The sequence below is a fragment of the Gopherus evgoodei genome, chromosome 2 (genome assembly GCF_007399415.2).
Source record: "Gopherus evgoodei ecotype Sinaloan lineage chromosome 2, rGopEvg1_v1.p, whole genome shotgun sequence".
NCBI classification, from domain to species: Eukaryota; Metazoa; Chordata; order Testudines; family Testudinidae; genus Gopherus; species Gopherus evgoodei.
The window spans coordinates 70,836,533-70,854,754 of NC_044323.1; the positions used below are offsets into that span (position 1 = coordinate 70,836,533).

At 40.5% G+C, this 18,222-nt stretch overlaps 1 protein-coding gene across 2 annotated transcripts in view; it reads left to right on the plus strand.

The window, feature by feature from the left end:
* Positions 1–9,619, plus strand: part of LOC115645808 (ubiquitin-conjugating enzyme E2 E2) — a 329,813-nt gene extending 320,194 nt beyond the window's left edge. For both annotated transcript variants that reach the window (XM_030550949.1, XM_030550950.1), the window contains one exon: positions 7,503–9,619. In XM_030550949.1, coding sequence (XP_030406809.1) covers positions 7,503–7,600 — 98 coding nt within the window. In that variant the 3' untranslated portion in view covers positions 7,601–9,619. The remainder of the gene's footprint in view (positions 1–7,502) is intronic.
* The last annotated feature ends 8,603 nt before the right edge of the window (positions 9,620–18,222 follow it).

Below are 18,222 nucleotides of genomic sequence, written 5' to 3' on the forward strand. Positions count from 1 at the left end.
CCTAAAGGAGTTTAAAACAAAGATCCCCAACTTTTTCGTAGTATGGATCACATCTTAAGATATACTGTCTTGTGGCTCATTCACATCCAGGATCATTAAGCCTATCTCCCTTCCTGTTCACAACTGCAAGACATCCCTATGGCAAATACAGCAGTTGCTCTGACATGCAGCAAGTAGTACAGGGAATAGTTGGAAGAACAGCAAGGATCATGTGACCCTTCACTTCTCCACAGGCCACCAGCAAATATTCTGTGGCTCTCTAGTGGTCCATAGGCCACAGGTTGGTAACTGTTAAGTTACAAATCATATATATAATGTCCAAATATTAAAAACACTTATTTACTTTTATTTATGCCTTCTATTTACTTTTTTTGCATTTCACTCAAACTGAACAATGAAAAGAGACTAGTCAAGTGTTATTCCCCCCCCCCGAGTAACTCTTCTGCACTAGAAGATCTATAGATCCTATACAGTGGGATTTCAGCTTGTATCTTAAGATTCTGTAGCTCAAGAGGCAGAATAAGACCTTTCATTAAGTGGCAGTGATCCAGCCCCTAAAATTCTGCCAGTTTTGTTATGCCTCTTCAGCTGCAGGGACTGGCTTTTCCAGATCCTAAATAATATTTTTTAAAAGATATTTTTATTATTCAGTTGATTGGATTCTGAGATGTTTTTACAGGGCTGTGTTAGTTAGCCTCAGTAAATGTTATCGAACCCTTTTCTGGTACTCTAGTAACTCGCTGCATCAGATATTTTCCCCACTGAAATTTTAAAGGTAATGGAAATATTTAGGTATTGTAAAAACTTTTTTATATACAACGAACAAACATATTAAACCTAGATTGGTGTTCCTTTAACCACTCTGACACCAGAAATTGGGATTTCATTGCACATCACATGGCTGATGGAGGAGATACACTATCTCCATTTTTTTATTTCATTAAAGTATGTTTGCTGTGTTCTTAAAACAATACTCAAAAGCCCAAGAGATGAGTTCTGCTCTGAAATTGTTATTTGCTGACTTGAAATTAGCTGCAAAAATACAATCAGGTTAAAATATAGCATAGTAATAAATTTCATTTATTTGGGGGAAATGTAGTTTTAAGGAAGAATTATAGTCTGTCTTGTGAATGATAAAGCATTATAACTAGCATTAAACAAAGCTGAAATTTTGTAACGACCAAACCTGGATTCATCCAAGTCCTCAGTACATGAACTCCTTTGAAAAGGGGGAATAAGACTAGAATTGGGCTGTAAATTTGATTAGCCTCACTACAGACATGAGGAACACATTTTGAAATCCTGTTAAGTGTGCTGCAAAAGAACATGGCAAGTCATTGTAGATCGGCCCATCAAGTCATGTTAAGCTATGCACAGCAGTTAAAACTAAAGTGCAGTGAAATGAATTCCAGTGCAACATGAGAATTACATAATTCTTTCCACATTTAGAAAGCTGTCAGCCACAGGTCTATTGCTAATGAACCACGAAACTCCTTCAAACATTGGTTCCATTGGTTTCCACTGTCCATCATGAACTACATCATGGAATTTTATCCTTTCCCATGTATTTCAAGCATGGGCAGAAACCGAATTTCCTAAGGAGGATGGAGGGTGACCAGATTAACTGCCAGATAGCACAGGCCAGGAAGCGAAAGAGGTAGAGGAGGCAGCTTTCAGAGATGGCAGCCTGAGGTTCTGGGAAGCAGGGAGCCAGGTAAGATAGAGACTAGCCAGGACCTCTCCCCCCCACCCCCCTTCCCCCACCAGAGAGACCGAAACTGGTCCAGATCTCTCCCACTAGGTAGGGTCTATGGCCAAGTGGGGACCCTGCTGCCCTTCCCCCACCCTGTTGCTGTCCTGGTTTTGAATCACTCTTGTCTAAATTCAGTTGAAGTTACATTGTTCTCTTTAACCTTTACAAAATCTTGCATATTGTGTATCCACAATCCGAAACAATATATTGCAAATTCTGTTACATGACCACAGCCTTATCTGAGGTGCGGAAGACCGCTGTTGTCCACTGATTTTGCAACAGCAGGATCTATTGGTCTGTTTGTTTTTACCATAAAATGATGCTATTGCATGGAATCCATCTGATACCATAAAGCATAATGCTTTACCTGCTGGCCTCTTTACTCTAACTTCACTTGGAATCACTTCAGTCCTGATATTGTATAATAAGCTTTACTTCAGCATGCTAAGTACACCAGGCAATTGATTTTTAAATCTGTGAGTTGTGGACTTCATGCAATAGTAAATTATCAGGTTGCTGGGGCCAAAGTCTGAAGTCGCTAGAGTTGCACCAACTTCTTCTATAAATTGATAATATGTGTTCTAGTCGCCAACATCTACTGTGCTGGTGAAATCCTGAGTTAGGCATAATATGGTTTCACTGCAATCAATATTTATGTCCATCACAAACCCACCCCATAATTTAGTACAGTTGGTAATCTCTGCTCAAGAGTCTCATTACTGCCTTGGCAGGGATGTTACAGGTCAGGATTACTCTGCATTAGCTGTGCTATCTGGGGTAGCTGTACATGCTGTCTTAAACCAACACTTACTTTCACGAACAGTAAGGGCCCAATACTGCAAATACCTATGCACAGGAGTCACCATGTTCTCATTGGTAGTCCCTTGAGATAGGGCCACCTGTGTATATGTGTTTGCAGGATCAGGTCCCTCCCTCTTAACTTATTATAAACAGTAAACTTCTCGGTACCTTAACCATAGCAGAACTGCACTTAACCATAATTTGTATGTGTTTATTTTTAAGGCCGGTATTTTGGCTTGGCTTGAATTTTATGTGATATTTTTTGTAAATAATAATTCTTTGTTCTGGTTTTTCCTCTGCTTCTTGTGACGTGTAGTTTAATTTTGTTATTATTTATTGTGTTTGTCCTTTTAATGTATTACATAAGTTCTCCTGATCAGACCAAAACTGTGCATTACTTTTACATTTTGATCCACTATTTTTCATTGTTTGGACACACTCCCACTTGATTTCTAAAATGAACTCTGGTGTAACTAATGAATTACACCACTACTAAAAAAAGTAGTTTCTTATATAAACAAATTTCTACTGTATGAAATAAATGCAGACATTTACATATGGAAAATAAGAATCAGCTTTACAGTAATGTGAAAAGAAAATGTGGAAAAAGTACATCGTCTTTACGGAGCATGGGATAAATATTTTAATCCTTTAATTTGCCTGAATAATGCCATCTTAGAACCAGATTGTGCTCAGCACTTGCTGAGATGTGCAAGGAAAGGAGAGGGAATATTCCCCCCACACACCATTTGTATTACTGTACTACCTAGACGTCCCAGCCAAGACTAGGGTCCCATTGTGCTAGGTGCTAAACAAACATAGTAAGAAACAGTCCTGGGCCAGCCCCAAACAGTTTACAATCTCAATAAAAAAGACACGACTGAGCATTAAAGCTGCCACAAGGTTTTCAAGAAACAAGGTGGGAGAAGTAGTATCTTCTAGTGGTCCAACTTCCGTTGGTGAGAGAGACAAGCTTTCAAGCCACACAGAGCTCTTCTTCAGGTCTGGGAAAGAAGAAGAGTTTAAAAGCTCATCTCTCTCACCAACAGAAATTGGGCCAATAGAAGATATCACCTCACCCACCTGGTCTCTCTAATATCCTGGGACTGACACAGTTACAACTACACTGCATGCGACAGTGGTTTCAATTCAGGCAGCACAGCAGTGCCTCCTTTACACAGGGAATAAATCTTGGCAGAATTTGGCCAACTCTGTATATGTAGCTGTAGTCATGCTTCTCAGAGAGTGGCTCCTCTAGTGTCTAGGAGTGGAGTTGCAGGAGTTCTGTCAGTCTAGCACCTCGTTATTTTTTCTGGTGCCACAACAGACTGTCATTGTATGTGGCCTAACCCCCCAGCAAGGTCACTGCTCAATGCATTCCCCTTTCGGAGGTTAAAAAAGGGAACACAAAATCTAAAGGCCTTCAAGCCCATCTCCATCTGGCACTTGCCACTCTGGGATTCCTTTATTCTCAACACCCATGCTTCCCCTCTAAGTCTGGGGGAGCAGTAGGGAAACCCAGGCCCACCCCCTCCTCTGGTTTTTTGCCCAAGGACCCTTTTTAGGCACCTAAGAGCCAGTCCTCCAATCCCATCACCATTTTTCCTGTGCTGCTCATATCTTTACTTCACTCATCATCATCTTCACCAGATCTGCAGATTCTGTTGCCTCCATCATGATTTTGTGGTTCCTCACAGCTTCTCCTGAGACCAGCTACGGAGGCATTTCCGAAGAGCCAGTCTCAGCTCCTCCCCACAGCAGCTGGATTGTACTGCTACAAGCTTTCTCTGCCTCTATCCTTAAAACAATCAGCATTTCTCTCCTTTAAATGGGAGTTCTCTCTCAGCCCTTTTCCTGGGACTGAGGTTGTATCCAAAACCCCTTGCCTTAGAGTAACCAGTATTTCCTTCTTTTGAACACCAGTTCCTCTCTCAGCTCTCCCTCTGGGGCTGGGATTGTGTCTCAGGCCTCTTTGCCTTAGGTTAGTCGTCTTCCCCTCCCTCAAGCAGGCACTCCCCTCAGCCCTCTTTCTGGAGCTGGGGTTTGTGTCTCTGGCCTCTTTCCCAGCTGTAAAGCTTTTTGCTGGCTCCTTTCACCCAAAAACTCTCTCCAATTAGTCTTCCAGTCTGAGGAGTTCAGTAAAATATAGATTATTAGGGTTGGAAGGGACCTCCGAAAGTCATCTAGTCCAACCCCCTGCTCAAGGCAGGACCAAACCCCAGACTAGCCTTCTCCTGTCAGTGCCTCTCTGGTGTGAGGGAGGAGGCAGCATTTATACTGGTCCCCTTCTCACACTTCCTTCCTACTTGATGGGATGAGAGGAGAGTGTTGCCTGGCCCTCCCTGCAAGAAGCACCATCTGTTCCCAGGACCCTTAAATCTCTATGTCAGGAACCGTCCAAACCCTTAACAGCTGAGGCCAGGTGACAGGATTGGCTAATCACTAGCCCAGGGGTAGGCAACCTATGGCACATGTGCCGAAGGCAGCACGCGAGCTGATTTTCAGTGGAACTCACATTGCCCAGGTCCTGGCCATTGATCCAGGGGACTCTGCATTTTAATTTAATTTTAAATGAAGCTTCTTAAACATTTAAAAAAACTGATTTACTTCACATACAACAATGGTTTAGTTATATATTACAGACTTATAGAAGGAGATCTTCTAAAAACGTTAACATGTATTACTGGCACGCAAAACCTTAAATTAGAGTAAATAAATGAAGACTTGGCACACCGCTTCTGAAAGGTTGCTGACTCCTGCACTAGGCTCTATTACCCTCCATGGCAGCCTACCCTCCCACAGTAATGTTATAACTTCTGATGATAGGACAGGCCCAGTGAAGGATAAATATGTTATACAACAGTGAGAGTTAAGACACTCAACTCATATTTTCTTGCTACTATTGGCATGCCTCCTCAATTTATTTTAACATAGTTATTTGTATTTCATTTTACAGTATGTCTGTATTTGTTGGTATTCATTCATTTCATAACTGATTTGGGGTATGATTAAAATACAGGTTTACTTATTTGAAGATGACACACTTCATATTCCAAGCACAGTTAATTCAATTCATAGCATTGCAAAGTTGTTTCATTATGTACATGAAGGATGTGATCTCACACCACTGAAGTTAATAGGAAGTTGCTATAGACTTCAGTGGGAGCAGGGTCGATGGGCCTACAAAGTTGCAATTTTTAATGCAGTTGCTATTTTTGTTGTTTTAATTTCCTTCTTGTTACCATAATGCTCTTCTTTTCTTCTGGAGTCTTGAGAAAGGCCCCTTCAGGCTTTGAGTTATGGTGACTCATCTTTGGCAAGAATGCTTGGTACCAACCAGTGCCACTCCTGGATCAAGGAGAGAGGCCATTATCATGTGAAATCATGTGTTTTCTGTTTTAGCCCCTGATCCCACGAACATGAATGCACACGTTTAACTTTTCTACCCTCATTTGTTCCATAATGGAAATACTCCAGGTATTAAAATTAAGCACGTGCGTATTCTCAGGAGTGGGACCCGAGCGACTGAGCATGCAGCATTCACAGTGTTGTCCCTCTTTGTTAGCTTGGAGAGACTGAATCTAGGAACAAAGACTCCAGTCCTCAGAATACTAACCACAGCACCACAGATATTTTTCATTAGGTTATTTACAAACACTGGAAATAACCCAATCTAACCATATCTGGCTAACCCAAAATAACTTATGCTGATGTTGACCTCTACTTAGAATTATTCTGCCATGCAAAAGACCTGGCTTTTGGTCCTCAGAGTGATATAGGTTAGAAGTTCTATGGAAGCACTTTATTCAGATCACCAGCAATGTGACTCATGTTGCCAAACAGCATCATCTCCAACCAATTAAAAAGCAATATTAACTGGTTGTAATAGGAGTCATATGTGTTGTTTCTGGGCCTGAAATATGGTATCCATTCTGTAGGGCCTGTAAGGTGTGAAGGTGTAATAGAGAGACTCACTGCACCACCAGAAACAGGAAGAACACATACCAGCCCAGAAAAGAAAAAAATCTGTCAGTAGATTTGTACCTGATTTTAAATGACAAAATATTATTGCCTGAAAGGGAGAAATGTTGGTTAAGTACAGCCGTTCCTAGAGAGGCGTGTATGAACTTGGTTGTGGGATTTCCGTTTGCTCTCCCAGAGATTGGTTGGGTGGTTGGTTTGTTTAATGCTTCGAAGAGCCATTTATGGAGACAGTATTACATGAGATCTGGTCTCCTCTGATATTTGTATTTTGGGGGACAGTGAAAGTACCACAGGAAGACCAGATCATGCATTATTTTGGCCACATGAGGAGTTCCCAGACATGCAAAAAGCCCACATAAACCAACAATACCAAGACTCTTAGGTTTATCTAATGCCTGTGGAAACTGTATGTATTGCTCAAATTCTTAAACTTATTTTTATGCTATTAAAAGTAAAAAAGAAAATCCTTACACTCTTTCATACACTCCCTTCCACATGATAATGGGATTGGTGCTCACCATAATTGTTTGGTATTTGAAGCATGGATGGGGGGGAAGAGGAGAGATGTGCAGGAGCTGGAGGTCATAAATAAACTTCTTGTCATGTGAATTATCTGAATTGTGAAATATTCTATGTAACCGTTGTCTTGAAATAATAATGAAACATTTATTTTAAGAGCTATGAAGTGTAATTTTAAAAAAATGGCTCTGTTTCAATCACGTATACCCCAGAAATTTATTGATAATCACACAGCTAAAAAACACCCCACATCCTCTTGATTATTTCTCCCTATATGCAGATGTGCTTTTAAAATGGAAAAGCGTACATAAATGCACCTTGTTCTTCAGATTAAGCCTATCAGAGCTTAATTGAGCTGGTTTTAACAACATTACGTTGGACTCCAGCTGTAGCAGACAGTCCTTCAAAGGCTGACAAGTATTTCATGGTTTTCTTTTCTTTTCAGCTGACCCCCTGGTTGGAAGTATTGCCACTCAGTATATGACTAACAGAGCAGAGCATGACAGAATGGCAAGACAGTGGACCAAGAGATATGCTACATAGGAATCTACTATAGAACATGCTGGACCTGTGCAAGCACATTCACTAAGTGCATCAATAGCCCTTCCCTCCCCTTTGTTCTTATTTTTATTAAATTTTGAACAATTTTGTGACAAAAGGTTCCTTCCTTCCTTCCTTTCTGTTTTTATTTGTATTTGGTTCTTTGTTTTTGTTTTGGTTTTGGTTTTTCATTCTGTTAACTTGAAAGTTGCTTCCCTCAAATGTAAACAGGGAATTTTGGTTATCAGTGCAAAGAATGTTGGATCTGTAATAGTATAGAGCTTTGTCCCAAAGCTTTGTATTGATGTGTGGTTTTTTCCTTTCATGTGGTCTTTGGGAAAACAAACAAATTCAGAATTATATCTCGTTTCTACTTAAATGTAGTGTTTAGGGTTATTTTTTTGTACTGAAGTCTTTAATGGTGGGTGCATGCTACTGGGAACAAGTTTTGTATAAAAGCTTAAAATCAAGAATCACTGTGCATTACTAAGACTGTGTTTATCACTAGCCTTCTGTTTCCCACACAGAAGGCTATTGGGTTGAACAAAAGAATATGTATTTTGATTTACTTTAAAAAAAAAAGTGCTTGTAAATTTCTTAGGGACCTGCCACTTTTGACTGTGGATCAGTTGATGTACACTTGTATTATTAAAGCACCCAATAAAACACTGTGGCTGATAAATGCACTTTTTGTAAGACAGTGCTTTTGCTTTTTGTAGAGTGTAAATGGTATAGCTCTGCATGCAATTAAACTTGCATAATACCATTGCAAGTTAAGCCATTATGTTTAGTCCTGAACTTTTAATTTCTCCTTGACAATAAGTTTCTTTAAAATGTAGAATTTCTCAATAAACTTTAGCTTCAATATAAGCTTTTTTTTTTTAATATAGTAAAAAAAGCTACCCTCTTACTTACTGGTGCCCAGCTACCCTGAAACCTCCAATAGATCTTCTTTTCTACATCCATCTTGATTGTAATAGTTAAAACAGCTGGTTACAAAAATAGCCCCACAATGAAAGTAGATTATGGGCTGACGATTTTGTGCAGCAGGGCTCATTTTTCCTTTCCCCAGGCTCTTGTAATTGTAAAAGCAACTGTTATTTTAAAAAAATTAAATCAAGGTTTTCAACGGCAAAATTGAGCCCACTGCACCAATCATTCCCAGCACGTCCCATGGCAAGGGTATTTCTATTCAGATTTGACCTTCAGGCTAATTTTAGGTATGCAGCCATAGAAGGAAAATTTCTACTCAGCTAAGGAAACGTGTGGGTGTTGTGATTTGGAAAATATATACTCTGATGCTGATTCTAAATGCTCTTTGTGTTTCAAAGGCATCCTGGAAAATCCCTGTCTCCTTAATTAAACATTACAGATGCTGCATGCAGCACGCTTTCTCTCTCCTATGAAACAACTGTTAAAGTCTTTGGAGCTCAATATCTACATTTATGAGACACTAATATTGTCTGAGAGTCTGGTAGTCTCACAGCTCATAGCTATATTGCCAGGATGGGGGGTCAGTTGAGAGGGGGAGGAAAGTGGGTTGTATCAAATGACGTACCTATTATATGTTTAATAAATAGTATGAAACTGTATATTAACAAGTACTTGTGTGTAGTGGAAAGTATATTATCAGATTTTTAAATTGGAATGTCACTTTTTTTAAATTAAAAAGCCTGCATTGTTTTCTGTCCTCTTTTAATATTTATTGTACATTCATCCACCTTTTGTTAATGTTATAAAAAAAATTCCCTAAATCCATTTACAGTTTAATCTATTATTAAAGAACTACAAAGCATAATCAAGATGTACTGTACCATGTCAAAGAAATCTAATCTGTCAGAGCCATGGAAATATTTATATACTTATACCTTTATAATAATTTGGCTCCTGGTAGATCTAAAGAAATAATCTCAATCGGTTCTATTTTGTAATATATGTCTGAGACCTTGAAACATTGTAGATTCACCACTGTGTGTGTTTGGCATTTTATCTGTTTAAAATAAATATGCGTGTGGTTTTGAATAACATTAGGCAAAAGCTTCCTAATTTTAAGAGAAGTAGACTGGTCTACTGGAGTAGTCTGTTACTACCTGGACTTGCTAGTCGAGAAAATATTCATTATGTGTGGTTGTTTTCTCCACAACTCTTTTCTTTTAAATTAACTGGAAAAAGGAAAAAAATTCCCAAACAAAAATATGACATGAGCCACTCACCTGCTGCTAATATTCCAGGTCAATTTAAAGTCCTGGATATAACAGCTACGTCTTAGTTTTAATGTCATTTGAATCCTAATGACAGGAGAATAGGAGGTTGTGGTCAAGCCTCAAGAGGAAAAGGACTAAGAGGAAATAATTATGGAGGTAGCACTTTGCACTAAGGATATTAATCCACTTGTGCAATGTCTCCAGTCATCTATGCACTTTATTGGGGCAGAGTGAAAATCTACTGGTTGGAATTTGCAAGAGTTTCATCATCTCTCCAAAATTTTGCTTGCAGTTCAGGTTCATCCATACCCCCCAAAAAATCAAACTGAAGTTGTTGTATGAAGCCACGTGAACCTAGCAAAATTAGTTGTGTTACATGGTCAACAAAACTCACTGTTTTTTCCTCTGCTACCTCTTGAGCATGGGATGAGCTCCCCATAAACATATTCAAGGACACCTCGTTGTTCTCCTTTTAGGTATCTCTATAAAACTCTCGTCTGATATGATGCCTAAATAATGGTGCTATTGGGCTGGCACCACTGTTTTTCATGAGACCAGTTTTTGTTACCTTGTGTCTGTTTAATGTTCCTATCTGTTGTGTCTTGTTTTATAGTTAGATTATAAACTCCTAGGGGAAAGGATTGTCTATATTTGTACAGTGCCCAGTGTGGTGACTGGGGCCCCTAGGTGCTACTGCAAAAATCGTTTCCCTACAGCCCGAGCCCTTTTTTTTTAATGGGGAAAGCCAACTGACCTTTCCTTCTCATCTCCTTTTATTAGGGGTGGCCAGTTGATAGGTACCATCTCCCTTTCTCTAATTCCTCAAAATGTATCTTCTGAGAAACTGGCCGTCTATCTAATCTGCCACTCTGCAGCAGTAGGACGTGCAAAGGAATCCTCCTTGCCGTTCTGTTACTGCTGCTTGATTGCTCTCTGGATTTCAGATGCTAGAGACTGCACTACTATAGGATCAAGACATCTCTGACATCTAACCAGCCACCACAGCTGAAAACAACAGAGGTGAGCAGAATAGAAGAGTACCATCCTCTCTCATCCCAGAAGAAAGTAGCATGGTGAGGGAGGATCCTGGCCAAGCAAAAGCAAAACACCAAACCAGGAAGAACTAATCTGATTTTGATTTTTAAGTGTAGCCAGAAACCTCCCCCACTTTAGCTAGATCTCAGAACACATATTGGCATCTTTGGTGTATTTCAAATTCATAGTGTAACTTAAAACCAGGTGAATTTTGCCAGGATTTATGAAATCTTACAACCAAGGGGCATTCTGCTGCTGGTTCTTCAGCTCTTAACTCCAGTGTGTACTGTATCTTAACAGAGAGATTGCTTTGCAGACCACCTCCCCCATTCCTCTTGGGAGTTGCATAACATCCCCATGGCAACCATGGTAATTACTGACATTGAAAAGCAATATTAGGAAAATATTTATGTATCTTTTGCTGTTTTGGGTGTGACAAATACTTTGTTCTTTTTTAAATAAATTAGTCACGCTGTCTACTTTAGCTCTTCATTTCACTTCCTCATTCCATCTGGCCTGTTTCTCTTCGCTGTAAACAAGGAGGAGAGTAGACACCATGGGACCAGCCAGTTCTCCACATTTCACCAGCCAAGTGCATGTGGAGCTTGAGTGGTCCATAGAGCACAGCTTGGGAACCTTCACTCCGCACAGTTCCAGAGGTGGTGTCCTCATGCCAGATATGCCATTAGAAGTATCGAAAAAACACAGATAGTTTCTTTTTTCAGGAGCCTGGCAAATGAGTGGAAAATGACTATAAAGCAGGGAGTGAGCATAGGCAACATGTGCACTTGTCCCAGACATATTGTTTTATCTTCAAAGGACAAGCAGGATCTTTTGTCATAGTAAATCAGACCCGTGCTGATTGTATTTTAAAAGATAATTTTGGCTTCCATTAATATTTTTAATGAAATATATCTTCCTTTCCCAGTATGTCATTCAAAACCACCATGACACTGCCTAAAATTGTCAAAATATATACTTGCTCTCTAAACTGTAGCAGTTCTAAAGTTAGATAACTTTTAACAATGGCTGTTATTTAGCAGAATGACGTTAATGCAAAGAAAATCCTGCAATGTCGTCCCAATCCTGCAATGAGTTGTATGAAGACAGATGCTTATCCCCACGTAAAACCTCACTGAAGTTGTTAGAGCTGGGTGTGAGCGCAGGGGTCTGCCTACACGCATTTCATTGCAGGAGCAGGAGTTAAATCTGTAATTGGCTTCTTCTGAGACATTTTTATATGATATGTCAGTAGTCTGGAGATGTTGTTAAAATTACTCCTGTCAATAAAACGTGGACAAGAGTAATTACCTGGAGGGCTTCAGAATTCTCTGGCCTTTATTTTAGAGGAGCCTTAGAAATGTGGCCCTCATATGACATAGTAATTTCAAACAATACAGAAAAAAGTAGGCAGTAAAGGTCCAATAGTAGTTGACGATGTAGCATTTACTAATTTTAAAAAAGGACGGAAACTAGTGGGTAGACGCTGGAAACAGCAAAGCATCAGTAGAAAATTTAACATTTATGAATCCCAATGTAAGAATATTAAATTCACCTCAATCAGTACAATAAATAGCAAAAGTCATCTTACAGTCACAAACCAGCTGAAACAGAAATAAAGGGCTGTCCACTATGGAGCCAACTCCTGTGCAGCACTACACAGCATGTTAGTAAAATATGTAATGGCACCTTCACTTCCATCAGATTCTTGGAGCAGTGATAGGGTGACCAGACAGCAAATGTGAAAAATCAGGGTGGGGTGAGGAGGTAATAGGAGCCTATATAAGAAAAAGACCCACAAATCAGGACTGTCCCTATAAAATCGGGACATGGGGTCACCCTAAGCTATGACCTAGTGAGGCCTTAATCCTGCAAATATTTACATCCATGAGTAACTTCATGCACTCGAGTAGCTCCATTGAGTTAGTAAGGAAAAAATTTATTAAAATGTTAGTTTCCCAAAGACAAGAGCTAAGTCATAAAAGTTATTCCACTGGCTAATTGGAAAAACCTTCAGCTCCTCCTAGTTAAAAGGCAGCTAAACTATGTTTGGAAAAGTTTGGAAGAAATAAAAAGTCACTTCCTGAGCTCTTCAGTGCCCAACTCCTGCCCTTTAAGTGCCTCCTCCCACAAATGATCCCTCATCTCCTGCCTCGCAGCCCTTCAACAAGTGTCCATGCCTCAGCGCCATCTATCCAAGACCCAGGTTTGGGGAAGAGCCACCACTTTCACTGTGTACTAGACTTGAAGCATTCAGCTGTTGTCTTTATAATGGTTCCCCCTTATTCTGGCCCGCAGAGTGAACGTGGGAGTGGAATTCTGGGCCCTACCTAGAGAAGGAGAAATCTCAGGCTTTTATCGAGACACTGATGGAAAAGTATAATATATTAAAGTGAATTAAGTTCTAATGGAAGATGCTAAATGAATAGTGCAGGGTTTAGAAATCTTTTGTTGTTCCATTAGTGAGTCTCAGCCTCATAGGCTTGAAGGGACTCCCTATAGGCTAGTTCAATTGCTGCTTCATTCCCATTCAGTGCTTAGCCTCTCTGCTGAGATTGCCACTAAAGGCCTGATCCTGTGAATGCTTATGCATATGCTGAGCTTTATATTAAGCATATACATGTAATACCTACACCACAGACTTCTGCCACCATCACTCTGTCAGTCCGGGACGTGAAGAGCTGTGATCCCAGACTGACAGCTGGGTTAGCAAAAGCCCATAGTGTAGGTGTAGTTAAACTGGCACTTACTCTTTTACCAGTATAGCTTATTTCACCTGGTGCTGTGGGGGAAGAGGAGAAGATAAGCAATGACGACAAAAGCACAGTGTTCTCAATATAAGCTGCAGCCACACTTATAGTATAAGGAGAATTCCCACACTGGTAAAGTGCTCCTAATGTAGACGTAACCCAAGTGTTCATACAATTAGGGCCATAGGAACTGGACTGAAACCTCCTAGCACAACTTCATCTTGCATAGGCTACAAAACAGCTTTCAGATGGTAACAACAGACCAATGTGTAATGGACCTAGACTCCAAACCTAAACAAGTAAAATCCAGTGAAAAACTCCAGAAGCCATTACCAATCTCCTGCATCACCTGGTTTCCCTAAGTCCGCTGTTAAAATCTTTTTGCATTGGACGATGAATCTATATTTTATTTTAAAGGTTTGTGAATGCAAAAAACCTGCTAATTTTAAACAGTCCAGAAATGCTCTAAGAGTCTGTGGTGGTTTGGAATAAAATAGCCATATGTGATCATGGATTGCCAATACTGCCCAGCATTTCTAAATGACTATGGAGAAAGGGGAAGGCTTATTATGACCGTGTGAGGTAAACAAGGTTTACTTCCATCTGACTAATATAGAAGTACTTGTCAGAATTAGTCTCAGTTTTTAACTCAGCTCCTGTGGTACAGTGAAGCAGAGTTAAACTGATTTTTGTTAGTGAAGCCTTTCTCCTCAGCCTCGGTAAAAGACCCTAATCTAGAAAGAGGATCTATGCAGGTGGCCCCTTACTTCTGTGCAGATCCTGTCTGAAATTAATAGGGCCCTTTGTGGGTATAAGGGGCCACCCAAGCAGATGCAATGGCAAGCTGTGAACCTAAATTCTTAGACCTCATGCCGGCAAAGCCCTTATACATTTGGTTAACTTTACAAACAAGTACATACAGTGCATAAAGTGAAGTATGTCTGTGTTTTTTGCAGAATCAGGTCCTTACATGGCTGTTCTTTGGCTTTCACTCTTTTCCAGATTCAACAGTGTCTTGTGTCAAAGTAGATGAATAATTTCAGCAAGAAAAAAAAAAGGTTAAAAAGGACGTTCAGGCTGGCCTTGCAGACACTATGCACCAGCTCAAATTTATTACTGTGAGTAGCCCCACTAATGGGACTAATTTGCCCAAGCCGCTTTTGTCCACACAAGTAACTAATTACCCATCATATATTCATTTCCATTTATTTTTCAAGCACCTCTCCTAATACAAGTGCCTGTTGTCAGGGTGCATTTTTTACAGAACATTTGCAACCCAGCAGTGCAGCATAGAGACCCTGAATGTAAAACTGATTATATTCAAGAGCAAGATTGCCTTACTGGCGTTGATTTTCATTGTCCAAGCTGACAGAAATCCAAAATGTAAAAAGCACAGAGAAGGTAAATTCAATTTCTAATAATCTAAGGTGTCACTAGTAACATAGGTAAAGAAATGAGTTGATTGACCACCTATGATTTTTAAGCTAACAGTGTTCCTTAGAGCAATTACATGCTGCCAGGGGGCAGAGAAACCTCGCTTCGTAGTTGACAGGAAGAGAGTTAAAATTCTTTCCTGCAGCACAGCAGCTTTTCAGCTGCTTCCTCTCAAGCAATGATTGCCATCAAATCAAACTCAGCCATGAAGTTGGGGGGAGGAAATGTGGCTGAATTCAGCTGGAGTGAGATAATTGGGTTATTAATGAGGATCTAGAGTAAGGTAGAGGACTGGAGCAGCAGAGAGTAGCCAAGCTTTTTAGGGTTTTGAAAAATTCCTAATGGCAGGATTTCTTTTCTGTCTTTTGAAATTTGGCTGGAAGAAGTCTTTTTGCCTTTCTTCATTTGGACCAGGCTGCTGCACTTGAACGTGTAGCGTGTTTTTCTTGCCCTGGCCTCAGCTAACCTAGTGTATCCTAGAGACATACTTAGGTGACGCAGTAGGTGATTCTGCACTTGTTTCCCTAACATAATGTTCCAGCGCCCAAAACTGAAGGAGAGTGACTTGAACCACCCTCCAAATGCATTAACTGCCTAAAATGGTTCCCTGTAAGGGGAGGGTATGTTTTCTTATTTGGCAATGGAAGACCTGCATAAAAACAGGCCGAACAAGAGTCACAGACTTGGTTGTATCTGTAGGCCAGGTGCAGTACACACTCCAGGGGCTCCTTACATTCCTCCAGCCCTCACCCAAGATCCTTGTGTGCCACCCTCCCATCCTCTATTTCAGGGACTTCCTGCAGTTCCCCCTAATCTCCTCCCGGCCAGGGGCTCTATATGCTCCCTCCACTTTCTCATCCTGGCAGGGGCTTGCGTGTCCTCCTCTCCCCCATACCATCGTCCTCTCTTCTCCCCCCTGCCAAGGATTCCATGTGAACCCCATTCTCCCCTCCCCCCATGCCAGAAGCTCAGTGTGTCCCCTCATTCCCACTACTTGACTTTTTGGCCGGGCAATAAGTCTGCCAAGCTGCAACATTTTAAAACTATATGAAAGGATGGGCAGAACTGGGGTGCGGGTGGGGGTATTGTTATGCTAGAATGTGTTAATGGCTAACCTGATACAAGGAACTCCAGGTGTTCCCCATTTTCCCCTTCCAGGTGTGAATTTTCACCAAAAGCAATTGGGTGCTGGGCATTGATGCCTAGAAAATGTCCAGGATAGACACAGAAATGCCACTCAGTTCAGTGTACCACCTTGCTTTACTTGCCCAAAACACAAGGTAGAACTATATGTTTAGATCCTAGTATCTAACGTATTTCAAAGCTATTGGATGTAGTGGACTAGTTCACATTAAAGGATGTTCATGGTTGGAAATGTACCGTAGAGAGCAATGCTTTATTCATCCAGCCGTACTGTAGACATGACATTTATTCTGAGCTGAGGGAGAGATTTTTGCACTTCTGATGCATGTTGTGGCTATCAGTGACAATAGAGGGAATGGAAGCTTTGAGAGGAGTGGTTCATTACTTTGTTCATATTCTGGAAATTGTGTCTCCAGTCCTAAAAACACTGGTACAGGTATGTCTGGAGTATGTGCCTGTAGTCTGGATGAGAAAACAAGGGACATCATCTCTTGGAGTCACTCTCTTCTGGTATGTACATGTACCACCTACAGGCTGAGTGCACAGACAGAGCCTTGTCTGCTCAGCCTGTTTGCAGTTGGGTGCAGAATTGGATGTGAAGCAGCAACAAATTGCAGAGCGGAAAACAAACCACAAGGAAACCTGAGTCTTCTTGGGAGCAGCAAAATAGAACTGCAGTTCTATTTTAACACAGCTTCTAGTCATCCTTTTGAGCTCTCCTATCTTCCAGTCAAGGAAAGAAGCAGGTTCTTCCACAAAAAGAAGAGTGACTGAGTCAGTGGGCCTAGGGGCAGAGAACAAAGAAGCGTTAAAGTGGATTTTAGGAATGGGCCCTATCTTGCTATATCACAATAGGATTACAGCAATTAAACCAAGCCCCATAGTGACTTTCATGTTTCCACTGGGAAGAAAAACAAACTGTGGTACTCTTCCTGGTCACACACCGTCCCCACCACATTCTGCTCTGTTAAATAATAAATGTCAAACCTTTTATGGCAAAGGTGATACTAAAGAGAATCCATGCAAATGCCCACAAGAGTGTGCTAAGAATCCCACAAACTGCATTGCAGTAAGTTCAAAAATCATATCAGCTGCTTAAACCCTCTTATGACATGTAGTGATTTAATCAGCCCTAACCCAGATGGATAGGGCTACAGGGAGACCTTTCCCTTCCATAATAGTACAGAGCTGCTGCAGTGGTTCCTGTCCCACATCCAGCTGGTGCTGTTGGAGATGTGGCTAGGGGGAAAAGAGCCACAGCTGACACAGATTAGGGCCCTCAGTGTAGGATGGGATACAAAGGTGACTTTTGCACACCCAGTAATTGGGTGCTTCTATGCACCAGCCTAGTCCCTTAGTATAGATCAAAGTACCCAAAAGGCTGCCTGATAGCTCCTAACAGTAGATGGGGATTGCCAGCACATTAGGGATTGAGCTCTGTCTTTATATGAAGAAGGATGTCTTTAAACCCATGAGGGTTTTTTTTTAATTATAAATGTTGGGTTCTTTCTATTAGGTTTCTGGGTCTTTAGGGTACATTTGTTTCATGTTTTCAGGCTTTTCTCTACACCCAAAAAGGCTAGAAACTTTTTTTTTAAATATTTTTTAAATGAAAGCTGAGATTTGTGCACAACCACTTGATTTTAGCAGCAAGGGCTGTAGGAAAAAAATCACATATTGCAATAAAAATCACAAGTGCTGGTGGGTTAACTGCAGGATCTGAGGGATAGCCAGGATATTTGCAAGTGTTTCTACCTCCTTGAGGTACAGTGTACAGATTCTATTTTGAGCTACTAAAATATTTTAATTTTTCAAACTTGCAAAGTAAAGAGAGCACCTGATTCAGTGTCAGGTCTTGTGTGCTTACATACTTTGCTGAATCAAGGCCTCAATACTTTTTTTGACTGTAAAGGTTTATTTTATATAATGAATAGACTGGTATGTAATCTTATATATAATAGACTTATTTTTCATAGCTTCTATGTAGATGTTTAATCTATTTTAGGACCCCAATAAAAAGATCTGAGGTATTTTTACCAATTAGTTACAGCCTTTATTA